This window comes from Gasterosteus aculeatus, chromosome 7 (assembly GCF_964276395.1).
Source record: "Gasterosteus aculeatus chromosome 7, fGasAcu3.hap1.1, whole genome shotgun sequence".
Taxonomy (NCBI): Eukaryota; Metazoa; Chordata; class Actinopteri; order Perciformes; family Gasterosteidae; genus Gasterosteus; species Gasterosteus aculeatus.
Genome location: NC_135694.1, coordinates 14578134 through 14590787, shown reverse-complemented (window position 1 = coordinate 14590787; position 12654 = coordinate 14578134). Strand labels below are relative to the sequence as shown.

At 41.3% G+C, this 12654-nt stretch overlaps 2 protein-coding genes and 1 non-coding gene across 4 annotated transcripts; all 3 read right to left on the bottom strand.

The window, feature by feature from the left end:
• Positions 1-1497: 1497 nt before the first annotated feature.
• On the bottom strand, positions 1498-5707 carry hspa8 (heat shock protein 8). The gene is made up of 9 exons (XM_040182815.2): positions 5551-5707; positions 4452-4661; positions 3985-4190; positions 3761-3913; positions 3061-3616; positions 2691-2893; positions 2298-2496; positions 1990-2222; positions 1498-1905 (listed from the first exon to the last, which is right to left on the bottom strand). The coding sequence occupies exons 2-9, from the start codon at positions 4654-4656 to the stop codon at positions 1717-1719; spliced, it is 1944 nt and encodes a 647-aa protein (XP_040038749.1). The 5' UTR covers positions 4657-4661; positions 5551-5707; the 3' UTR covers positions 1498-1716.
• Positions 2563-2655, bottom strand: LOC120823165 (small nucleolar RNA SNORD14). The gene has a single exon (XR_005712804.1). It is a non-coding gene; the product is annotated as a small nucleolar RNA SNORD14 (small nucleolar RNA).
• Positions 5708-6552: 845 nt separating the features above from the next.
• On the bottom strand, positions 6553-11797 carry crtam (cytotoxic and regulatory T cell molecule). 2 transcript variants are annotated; one of them, XM_040182817.2, is made up of 10 exons: positions 11591-11797; positions 10592-10732; positions 10317-10469; positions 10033-10152; positions 9443-9601; positions 8884-9054; positions 7867-7935; positions 7611-7760; positions 7415-7501; positions 6553-6926 (listed from the first exon to the last, which is right to left on the bottom strand). In XM_040182817.2, exons 1-10 carry the CDS (start codon positions 11634-11636, stop codon positions 6751-6753), a joined length of 1272 nt encoding a protein of 423 aa, XP_040038751.1. In that variant the 5' UTR covers positions 11637-11797; the 3' UTR covers positions 6553-6750. The 2 variants fall into 2 exon arrangements, with proteins under 2 accessions (XP_040038751.1, XP_040038750.1); XM_040182816.2 differs by having other exon boundaries at positions 7415-7516; positions 11591-11763.
• Between the last annotated feature and the right edge of the window lie 857 nt (positions 11798-12654).

Below are 12654 nucleotides of genomic sequence, written 5' to 3'. Positions count from 1 at the left end.
GTCTGTTTACTCGCAATGCTTTTGACATGGCCAACGGAAAATTCATGGTCCTTTGTTTCCACTGTGAAATTGCTTGTCCCAACAAGAGACCCCTTAACATCAGTGCAATACATGATTTTCTTGGCTGCATCATAAACCAGCCACTCAACTGGACCCCCACTTTTCATTGAACAGTCTTTTCTTTCTCTTTGTCTCCACTTTATTTTTTGGTTTCATTTGTGTCTCTTGAGTCCTGCGGGTTTTCCTCCACCTGCTCTGTGCTGCTACATCTTTAACTTGCACCGAGCAGTTCTATCAAAAGCCTCCGCCTCCTAGTCTTCTCACGATGTGGCGTGCGAGATATGGTTGAAATGCGTGTCTCACACGGTCAATGCGTGAGGCTTCAGAAACTGCAATGAGTTTATTACGTTAGACGTGTTTGGAGACGCCTGTAACGGACCGTCTCATCCAGCCGAGGAATTGCAGCAGAAAGGTGCGCATGGATCTCTGCTGGCCGACAGTGTGTTACACAGCTGAAGCACCGCGGCTTCAGCCTGCTAACAATCAGCTAATCCGAGACAGCTGAGCTAAACTAAGGAAGCCCACATTCAAACTCGCCGAAGCGTAAAATAGTCGTCGCGGTATGTAAATGGTAATGGTAAATGGTCTGTACTTGTACAGCGCTTTTCTAGTCTTCCGACCACTCAAAGCGCTTTAACACTACATGACATCATTCACCCATTCACACACTGATGACAGGAGAACCATACAGTGACACCTGCCCATCAGTAACGAACATTCACACACTGTGGTCAGTAGTAGTAGTAGTCAGGCTACAGGAGCAATGTTGGGTTAAGCGTCTTGACCAAGGACACAACGACATGCGTGTTAGCAGAGCCTGGGATCTAACCCACAACCCTCTGATTGGAGGACGACCGTGCTCGAGTGGATGTAGTCGGTGCACAAGAACCACCGCTGCACCGATGTGCGCGAGCGTTCTGGGTTCGTGGATGACGTCATCATGACACGATAATATCCGCCGTACTTTGCCCATGTCTGTTAGGTGTATGCAGATTTAGGGGGAAAAGAGTATTGTGACTTAATCAACCACCAACATTTGTCTTGTAAAAGAAAGTTTGAATATATTTAGTCAGTTTATTTTTTAAGATCCGTTTTCGTCACGTCTTAGTCATGGAAAAAAGGTTAACGAACATTTTTCGTCGACGAAATTAACACTGGCAGCAACGACTACCTCCCTCGTCGACCAGTCTGCCCACAACTACCCTGCAGCTGGTTATTTCGTCCTGCCACGCTGTCAAGACTAGTCCAAATACAACAGGAAATCGGTGGACAAATGTTGGGTAGGGAAAAAAAAAAAAAAGGCTTTTGTAAATAGTTTTTACAACCACCAAGCAGCTATGATTCTCAATGCAGAGCATCCTATACAAAACATATTGCCTTTGTTATCCATCTCTGGTGAAATTTTAAACAAGATACAAAATGGGGCCAGAGGAGGGCTAAGATTTATTTTTTTATTGTCAAGGCAGTGACAAAACAATTTCCCACACATGTGAACCAACAGCGCCAACTACAAGTTGTTGCAAACCATGCAATAAGTGTGATCCTGAACCCAGCTTTTATTCATTTTAATACACTCTATAGCTCGTTGGAACTTCTGCTATAAGAGGGTTACTTTCTTGGAGACATCCTGGAGTAGCGGGTTAAAGTGAGCCACTCTTAGTCGACCTCTTCGATTGTTGGTCCAGAAGATCCACCGCTGCCTGGTGCAGCACCACCAGCACCAGGGAAGCCACCAGCCATGCCTTCTGGCATACCACCGGCACTCTGGTATAGCTTGGTTATGATTGGGTTACAGACCTTCTCCAGCTCCTTCTGTTGATGCTCATACTCATCCCTCTCGGCAGTCTGTAAAAGAAAACCATTTAGGCGTTTTGGCCATTTATCACAGCTCCACTAAAGAAAAGTTCTACTAAAAGATTGACGATTTACCTGGTTTTTGTCCAACCAGCTGATGACCTCCTTGCACTTTTCCAAAATCTTTGTTTTGTCATCGTCACTAATCTTGCCAGCAAGCTTTTCATCTTCCACAGTGGACTTCATGTTGAAGGCATAAGACTCCAGGGCATTCTTAGAAGACACCTTGTCACGTTGAACGTCATCTTCAGCCTTGTACTTCTCTGCTTCCTGGACCATGCGTTCAATGTCCTCCTTGCTCAGGCGACCTGCAGGCAGATAATAGTTGGTTATTTTGTCAGAGGACATTTGAGATTATGTTTAGAGTTCAACTAAAAGCTCACCTTTGTCATTGGTGATGGTGATCTTGTTCTCCTTGCCAGTGCTCTTGTCTACAGCAGAAACATTCATGATGCCATTAGCATCAATGTCAAAAGTCACCTCAATCTGGGGAACACCACGGGGCGCTGGAGGGATGCCGGTCAGCTCAAATTTGCCCAGCAGATTGTTGTCCCTCGTCATAGCACGCTCACCCTCGTAGACCTGTGAAAATAATGCAGAGTTTGGCACACCATTTGTGCACAAGACATCTACAGTTCTACAATTATTTCGCTCAGACATCCAAGGAAGGTCGGGGCCCTCTTCGGTCTTGCAACCTCTGGTGGAAACTACGAATGGCAGGAATAAACATCATCACTGCGAAATTTAGAGACTAGTATCTTGAATGATTGGCTTACTTGGATGAGCACACCAGGCTGGTTGTCAGAGTAGGTGGTGAAGGTCTGAGTCTGTTTTGTGGGAATGGTGGTGTTACGTTTGATCAGCACAGTCATGACACCTCCAGCAGTCTCAATACCAAGGGACAGAGGGGTGACATCTAGAAGTAGCAGGTCCTGGACATTTTCAGACTTGTCGCCAGAGAGGATGGCAGCTTGGACAGCTATGAAAACAAGGAATGGTTTAACAATTTTAAGTTTAAAATAAAGTATATTTATTGTATAGGTCACCATAGTTCATGACTTCCATCTCCTTTTGCTGCATTGCTCACAATTTAAACAACTAAGTAAATTTAAATCTGTGCGCTCTGCCATCTCCCTAAAGACTTACCAGCCCCATAAGCCACAGCTTCATCTGGATTAATGCTTTTGTTAAGCTCCTTCCCATTGAAGAAATCCTGGAGAAGCTTCTGGATCTTCGGGATACGGGTTGAGCCACCGACTAACACAATGTCATGAATCTGCCCCTTGTCCATCTTGGCATCCCGGAGTGACTTTTCCACGGGATCCAAGGTGCCACGGAAGAGGTCGGCGTTGAGCTCCTCAAAACGAGCCCTGGTGATGGAGGTGTAGAAATCGACTCCCTCATACAAAGAGTCAATTTCAATACTGGCCTGAGTGCTGGAAGACAAGGTGCGCTTTGCCCGCTCGCATGCTGTGCGCAGCCGACGGACTGCTCTCTTGTTGTCGCTGATGTCCTTCTTGTATTTGCGCTTGAACTCAGCAATGAAGTGGTTGACCATGCGGTTGTCAAAATCTTCCCCACCAAGATGTGTATCTCCGGCAGTGGACTTTACCTCAAAGATACCATCTTCAATGGTCAAGATGGACACATCAAAGGTGCCACCACCAAGGTCAAAGATTAGGACGTTCCTTTCAGCGCCAACCTGAAATAACACTGGCGTTAAAACATTCCCAATGCTACCAAATCATGAACATCTTCTTGAATTTAGTCATATACATTAGAGATTGCCTTAACATTTTCCATTACAATATTGATCATTCGAGTACAATTATGCAAAGTTTCCTACCTTCTTGTCCAGTCCATAGGCAATAGCAGCAGCAGTTGGTTCATTGATTATACGCAGGACATTGAGGCCAGAAATTGTCCCAGCATCCTTTGTGGCCTGCCTCTGGGAATCGTTGAAGTAAGCGGGCACAGTAACCACGGCATTGTTGACCGTCTTTAAAGGAAACAACATTAGCACATCGTCCATCAAAGACAACAATTTCCTGGGCTATGGAATATACGTACTTTTCCGAGGTAGGCTTCAGCAATCTCCTTCATCTTTGTCAACACCATAGATGAGACTTCCTCTGGGTAGAAAGATTTTGACTCGCCCTTGTATTCTACTTGGACCTTGGGGCGAGTGTTGTCATTGATGACATTAAATGGCCAGTGCTTCATATCTGACTGCACAACGGCATCATCAAACCTGCGACCAATCAATCGTTTAGCATCTGTTGAAAAAAATAAAAATAAAACCATTTTATACATTCAAATTGATTTTTAAAAATCTGACAGTAGCCATTAAAATCCAAAAGTAGTATGTATGCCACCAGCATCCGATAGAAACTATGAATGTCAAGGGAGTGCTTTAGCACTTATAAGTTAGTTAATCAGTCAGTCTTTCATACGAGTATCAACGTTAACAATCAACTGGCAGCATTTTGGCAGACAATTACAATATCCCTCAAACAAACAAAAAGTGCATTTCATACCAAAAACGGTGTTTGTGGGGTTCATGGCAACCTGATTCTTGGCAGCATCGCCAATCAGCCTCTCTGAATCTGTGAAGGCCACATAGCTGGGTGTGGTCCGGTTGCCCTGGTCATTGGCAATGATTTCCACTTTGCCATGCTGGAACACACCAACACAGGAGTAGGTGGTCCCAAGGTCAATACCTACTGCTGGTCCCTTAGACATGTTTCCTACAAAAACATGGAAGAGTTGATTTGTCAATAACATTGATTCAGGGAGACTTCGCTAGCACACAACATCGCACAAATAATTGTTGAAAACCAATATGGAGACCCTAGATATAAGGCATGTGTAGACACACATTGGCATTTGAAAGCATTCAATAAATGATGGTTGGATATATTGTATATAGTTGATTTGGCTGGGGAAAAAAGGTCTAAAATTACCCCAAAACGAAAATCTCCAAACATGTAACATAACACTAAAGAGCGCCGCGACCACAGGCCCCACACGGCGGCAGTCACTACGTCATTTCCGGAAAAGCGCGAGGCTCGCGCCGGCTCCACTGCGGCAGTATCAACGGTAAATAAACGACACGAAGCAAGCGGACACCTCCATGTGGCATCACAGACAACCAGATAGCAACTCTTTAATAAATCAAGTTAATGAAAATGAAATTACTGTAAACAGTTACTTTGATCACATAACGGCAATACTCCTGTAAGAGCCTGGACATCGTAAATGGATGGCAATACACATTGCTCTAAAAAATAAACCGGAAGTCTGCTCATACGGTCTAGCTTGACACTTTGTTGAGGAACATTCTCGAAGGTCTCAAAATCCCAACCCCCACCCTTCCCACGCAGCTAACGTTAGCTAATGCGCGTCAGTAACGTTCCAGGCTTTCCCAGAATAAGAGAACAGTCCAACATTAGCCTTCTTTGTTACAAGTCGGCATCAATAATTACAAAAAACAAGTAACGTTACATTATTTATGTCGGTAAATAACGTTACCGAAAGAGAACGAGTGAACAAAAGGCGAAGGCCAACTTCATTCATCTCATCAAAGGGTTGAAAAAAGGGTGCGGTGTTTTTGTAAAACATGCATTCTTTACTTACCGAAATGTGGAGCCGAATTTGTTTTAAGGGGATTTGTTGAAATGGACAGCAGCGAGGCTTGCTGGTCCTTGCCGGTATGAGGAGGGAAAAGTACAAGATGCCGTTGTCGGGAGTTATTTATATCAACGACTAAGCAGCCAATGAGACGTCGAGTCTTTGCCGGTCCACCAATCACGCGTAGTATAGTTGATGACGTAGGGAAAGATCCAGTATACTTCCTGTTTTATGATCTGATGATCTGTATTCCATAATAAAAATGAAAGACCTCATGGCCCCGTTACAGCTTTACCTGGGGATGGACGTGGTTAGGCAAACGTTATCTGATATGTTATATCCATACGAACTACGTATGTTTATAGGTAGACAAAATAATGAGTTTCCCAAAGTGCAGAGCAATGTACATATTTATTAGGGGGAATAAACAGAATAGGTTGTTGAGATTATGTTAATTTGAAAGGAAGAGTATTTGCAGTGTGAACACTTCTAGCCACTCACAAAAAATGATGGCACACTATCACTTCACTCCTAATAAATCTCAATTGGCCTCTTCTCTCAACCCCCCCCCATCGGTCCCTCAGATTTACCTGAACTGGCCTTCCTTCCACCTCCAATTCCAATCTTTGCTTTCAATTATTTGCTTGTGGCTTTGCTCGTCCCCCTCATTGCCCCTCTTCAGGTTTGTGAACTGTAGGCCCAAACGTCACCAAATCGGAAAGCAATGTTGTGTGCAGTATGCGATCCTGTCTGTTCATTCCAGGCTTCTGATTCTGGGAATGATTTAATTTATTTTAATAACTTGAACTGTTCCTTCTGAATTATTCAAGTACTGTATTAGTGTATTACCAAGTAGAAGAAAAAAGGAGAGGCGATCAGACTATCCTAGGGAATGCAACAGATCTTTTTACAAAGTGCAGGGGCGAATCGGAGACTATTGCGTTCACCGAGATTGCATTCAGTTCACCCTAAAAAATCATCCATGTTCAAACAAAGCTCGCCAGTGTGTTTGAGCAAAACATCATTTATTGGTTGATGTAAAGACAAAATACATACAATATATAAACTGTAAAAAGCAAATTGTCACATTGTTTTCTAAGATGTAAATATACATTTCGTCATTGTAAAAAACAACTCATTCTAATATGTGAGCATTCTGGTGGTGCTCATGCTATTATTGATATATGTACAGTATTTTACAGATTGTCATAGCTCTGTCTCCTTTATGTCTCTCTGGGCTGAAGTTTGTCTCAGGGTTTGAGGTTGATTTTGAGATTGTGGATTTACACTCTCTGTTGCTGCCATTGAATTTCCCTTCATCACAGAGCTTATCGCTGTTGGTTTTTCAACGACGTACTGTGTGAATGCTGTGTTGAAAAAGCCTGAGAGAGAAAGAGATACTTTTACAATCGGGAACAAGAAGGAGGGTACTGCCCGTTTTCGGTGGAAAAACAAGTGTGTCAGCAGTACTGCAAGTTGGATATACCACCTGGGACTGCGAAATTAAAGAGGCAATTCTTTGAAATTCAGAAATTCACTCACAAAAGCTTTATTATTATTATATACTAAAATATGTGCAAAAACATGATTTACACGCACAGAATGAGTGTGTGCAGGTTTCTCCACATAAACATGTTTTACTGAGCTTCATTCATTTCCCAAAGCGAAAAGTTATTTAATATTCAATTTGATTAAATATCAACACATGGCACAACATTTCTGTAACAGATCCATGTCTTTACAAAGGTAAGTCATAGGAAGAAAAGGAATTAAAATGTTTGTAGATGTAGGCTATGTCTCTGTCGACCATAACTGTCTACTTTTCCACATTTATTCTGGCTTTTAAAAGAGTGCTGAATTATCTGCTCACCTCTTTGCTTCTGTCCCTGCACGTTCTTCTCTTCTTGGCTTGATTTGGATTTACTGCTCTCCTCTGATGGAACAGTATCTTCATTCTCTGTAACAATAAAAACTGTCAAATTTTTTTTTAAACATAACTTAGGTAAGGTATGCTTTCTTTGGTTTAATTAGATGCTGAGCAGAAAAAGAGAATATGTTCTGCTTACCTCTTTTCCAGGCGGTGTGTGCTCTCCTGAGCTTGATTGCAAAGAAAATGACAACCACAAGGAGACCAAAGAGCAGGCATGTTACCAGGAAGACCAATAATGAGGAACTTCCTTCAGGTCCTGTCCACATCTTTGGGTCATTAATGCTTCCTGGAAGTTGACACAATACTATTTAGTTTAACAAAACATTAATCGCTTGTAAAGACTGTCATCTCATTATTGTTTTTCAAAGCAGGGCAACTGAACTTCAGTCTACCTGTTGTGTTTCCAACTGTATTGTTATTGGATGTGATGCCCTCTGTTGTCTCGGAGACAGACGTCCAGTCTATAAGGCATTATGGAGAAGAAAGGTACAATAAATAACAGCTATTTAAAAAATATGCTTCAGTCAACCCTGTTTTCACTTTGTAAGACATCAGCTGTGTCGTTCAGACCACTGGGTGGAATCCGACATCTGTCTGCAATAGTTTTAATCTTACAATGCAGTCATGTTATACCTGTTGTGGGATTACTATCATTCCGCCTCCTGGTCAAGGCTGATGCCACAGAGGTTGTTGACTCATGTACAAGAATAAAGACCCTTTGACAAACAAGCCTCATAAGGAAACTCTGGGGACTTTACTGGCCAAATCCAATTCAGGGATAACATTTAAGATATTGGTTTTTGAGAGTTTCAACAGTTTGGTTATGTTTTACATATTCTTGCCCTGCTGTTTTTTTTTCAAAACGTATGACTGAAATGCTTTGGAGGAGGTCCGATCTTTCATGAAATAAGTTCTGGATTGCATTAAGACCAGCATATCTACTGCATGTTATTTATTATTTATTTTATTTATTTATTCTGGATTACTTTTAATTTAATAAAGGATGTGTAAACAGCAGTTTTTTGAGCTGCAGCTGAAATGTTTGACAGTGGTCTGCATTGTCAGTGCATCTTTCACACTATACTTAGAGACTTCCGTCACAGGAAACAGATTTAGTATCACAACTGTAATGATAGTTATGCGCCTGATCATCTTTAGTATAGGTTAGACGTCTATGAATTCTGAGTCTTTGAGCAATGCCGCTATTTGAATCTGATATGACATATGAATATATGTATTCTGCCATGTAACATTAAAAATACTTTTTTGTTGTTGTTGAAAGATTCTTTTGGATGTTCCTTTTGTGTATCCTATCTTATTTCTGCATGTCATTCGATTTGATGTGAAATATTTTGTTTCTTAAAGTCCATGTAACATAATGATACATAAATGAAAACCGACTGACACACCATTGGTTGTGAGAGTTGAGCCAGTGGGGATCAGAGGACGTCCACTGGGGACCGTCTTTGGTTCGTGGGAGAACATGTGTGTGGTTGCAAGGTGCCCTGCTGGCACCCCTGTTGACCCTCGAGGCTGGGTTGTGGGGTAATTAGTTGTGGTTGTGTGCCGGGACTTTGTTGCTGTGACAGAGAGGGGGTTTACATTATTACTAAGCAGAATCAACATTTAATACATGCACAGTCAAAATAAAAACTCTTGCTGAAATTTTAACAATTTGCAGACAACACATTAGCATTTCATTTTTCATTATCTGAATACAGGAAACCCAACCTTCTGCAGTACAGAAAGAGGAAATCAAACAGGGCTGGCACTGTGGATTGAGAAACTTGTGAGGAAAAAGACCCTCTACAGTGCTTTCCCTGCTTTGTGATGACACAACTACACTTTCACGGTCCAATATCAGCCATTAGGCAGAACTGCTTCAAGTAAGCAAGTTTTGGTTAATGTAAGCGCCATTGTTTAAATCAATTTCTCGGCGGAAGATGGAAATGAATAAATTCTACTCACGGTGTTGTATAATGTTGACAAAGTTCATCAGAGGTTGTGAGTGGAGAGCCGGATGGCGAACAAGGCATTTGACTGTGGTCCTCCTTTCCACTGAGTCAACATGTAGCACAGCCATTGAGGCATATGTCGTGTTACTTCTAATTTCTTCCATGTTATGAGCTGTGGAAAGGGACAGATATCGTAAGTACTACTTGTAAGCAGGTGTACTAATAAAAGAACAATCGGAATAAGACATTGCTGAGAACTGTCTATGGAGAGTTTTAATTGCTGATCTACATCTAGAATCCCAATATTCTACTTTTGTCATTAAAAGGTCATAGTCATCCGTAGGTCTTAAATAATATCCGCCCGGCCCACTAACACAACCATAAGGTGGTATGGAAAATGTCACTGAGAGATGAGCCCACTCATGCGGAGTGTTGATTCAAAATTGTAGTGAGCAAAGATGCACCACCCACACACTGCTAAAGGTGGCAGGTGATGAGCCTTTGTGAGCCAGATTCATGTTATTCATTTACTTTATATGCCCCACTCTGGTTCACTTCTTCATTACACCGTAGCTTTTGACATTTCAGTTATTACAAACTTACCAAGAACTTCAGGGGAATTATTCATTTTCCAAGAAATTTGAGGAGGATAGTGGTTCCCCTTAGCAGAGCATTTTATGACAAACCTTCCTTCATGCTCAGCTACTTCCATTTTGGGACGGCCTTTAAAACAACATAGGGCCAGATATTATAACATCATATATTATTTATAAAATGATCATTAAATCATCAATGGTCTGGACGAGTAATGCTAAAGGTTATTAAAAACTATGTGATGTCGTTGGCTTAAACAATAATGCAATCTGTGACAAAATCATTACCCTCACCTAAGACCGTCACCTCCACTTTCTTCTCTGTTGTGTGTGCGCCATATTGAGAGCATGTATAGTTGCCACCATCTTTGAAGGTGATTTTGGAAATACTGATGATGAACTTTGTTTGAGACAGTTTGTTGATGCTGTAGCGCTTGTCCTGTAAGGCTGGGCGAGGGAGGGCAAATACATATATGTTTAATATCCATAAATAAAAAGCGAGCGACAATTTAGGTTGCTGATAATACATGTCTGTTGAGTGATCAAAGCAAAATATATGTGGAAGTCACCTTTTTGGCGATTAAAGAACATAATATATCCTTCAGGGTTCTTCCAGTCAACAGGGGTCATGTTAGCGTCAGTAACAGGGCAGCTTAAGCGGAGTGTCTCCCCCTTTATCACAGTCACATGACGCCACACAGCAAGGGAAACTACAAACAAATAAACAGAAACTTCCATTTCCTCATAAATTCACAGTGAGCACAATGTTCTGCTTAATGATAAACGTAACCTTTCAAAAAAATGGCATCAATTTCACTGTACTACAACTACAAAAGAAGCAACCCCCCGTCAACGTATATTCTAGTGTGACAGGAAGTAATGTGGTCAGTTGCTTCTGGGTGAAAGAGAAAGTAAAGGGTGGTGTTAGAGAATTGCAGCGGGTGGTTCTCAGGGCTTTAGGTGCTTTTTCTTTCCTATGGGGGGGAAATTACGAGCTGTTTGGAAAATACACTTGTGGGGGCATTTTGATACCAGCAGTGAGGGCGGTGGGCTTGAACCGCCCAAGGTCATCGCGGGTTGTCTTGTATACTGTATATGACATTACATTAACTGAACATTGGAATAGATGAAAATTATACGAGAAATACCTTTTTTGTTTGGTACTGTATGGCAAAAAGAAAACCAGAGAAAATAAGATGGTATTTGCAGTAATTTTGCAATAAAAAATAATGTAAAAACAAGGAAAATTGGATAAAAATCCAAATGGGGAGGCAATTCATCTACGGCTTGACTGAAAAACGTTCTAAAATATAAACATCTAAAGCACAAACTCAGGCAACATTTCATTTTCTACTGAATACAAGTGCAACCATGATATTTTCAGCACGCTCACATTTTGAAACATCACACACTGAAAGACGACTCATGCCACGAAGTCATGAGCAAAAGCATGACTCCCAGTAGCCTCATGTGCCGGTTTAACGTCAGATTGAGCTCACTGTCCTTTAAGCATTACTTTTCATAACAAAGCGTGCCTGATATATAAGTATTGAAAGTGAAGGACTCACCCTGTATGAGTAACACGAAGACACTGAGCTGCAGCTTCAGTTCCATCTCACCAACAATCACACTTCCACTCTGCGTGTTTCCTCATCTCTAGCTCTATTTGTACTCTACCGAGGGACCTTCCATGACATCACTGCCATGTGGTTTCCATAGACTTTTTGATTAAACGTATCATGTGATTCTTAGTAAAAGTTAAAAGTTTAGGATTCATACACATTATTTATTTATACATTTTAGATGTAGCAGGCACAAATTCCATACTTATATCCAACCATATTTAGCTTAAAGCCAACAGAGATTCTTCCTCTGTTGTTCTACCTAGGTTCTTATGGATTTTGGGGTATACAAAACAAAAAGAATTGAATTAATAAAGAATGTATCCGAAACACAATCAGTAACCCATACACCAAACACATGTGTCCAATCTTTGATGTTTGACATTTCCATTTGGACTGTGTTGGACCTGGTATGGAGCAGTATGTTCCACCATTACCCTTCAGTGATCTCCGTGTAGAGCGATAATAGTGTTAACTGTGCTTTTAGAATGACAACGAATATAGAGGGAAACTTTGAAAATTATATTTGATGTCTGAATTTTGGTATGATCATATTTCATGTTAGGAATTCTTAAAGCAACTTGTATGTTAAATCATGGCTAAAGATCTAAAAGATACATCATATATAATATTTAACAGATATTTAGTCTTTAAACAAGTCTGTCAGTTGACTGTAATGATACATGAACTGTAAAAAGAATGTTCGCCTAGTAACAGTGGAGCCACATGACCAGGGCAGTGAGACATTTAAGGGCAGAGAGACAGACAGTAAATTAGGACTGACAGTATCTGTTCTGGCCCTTATGAAGGAAACACAAGGCTACGACTCACAGAATAATATCACGACACTCAACAATTTTGGAAGGCTTTTGTGTCCTCTATTCATCTTGTGGGCAAGAGGGTCAGACTGCTGCAACCCTGCACTTCGGTTATGAGAATGCAGATGGCGATGAAAATGAAGATGACATTATGTGCACCTTATGACCCTTTGAATCGGAGGCCCAGACCCG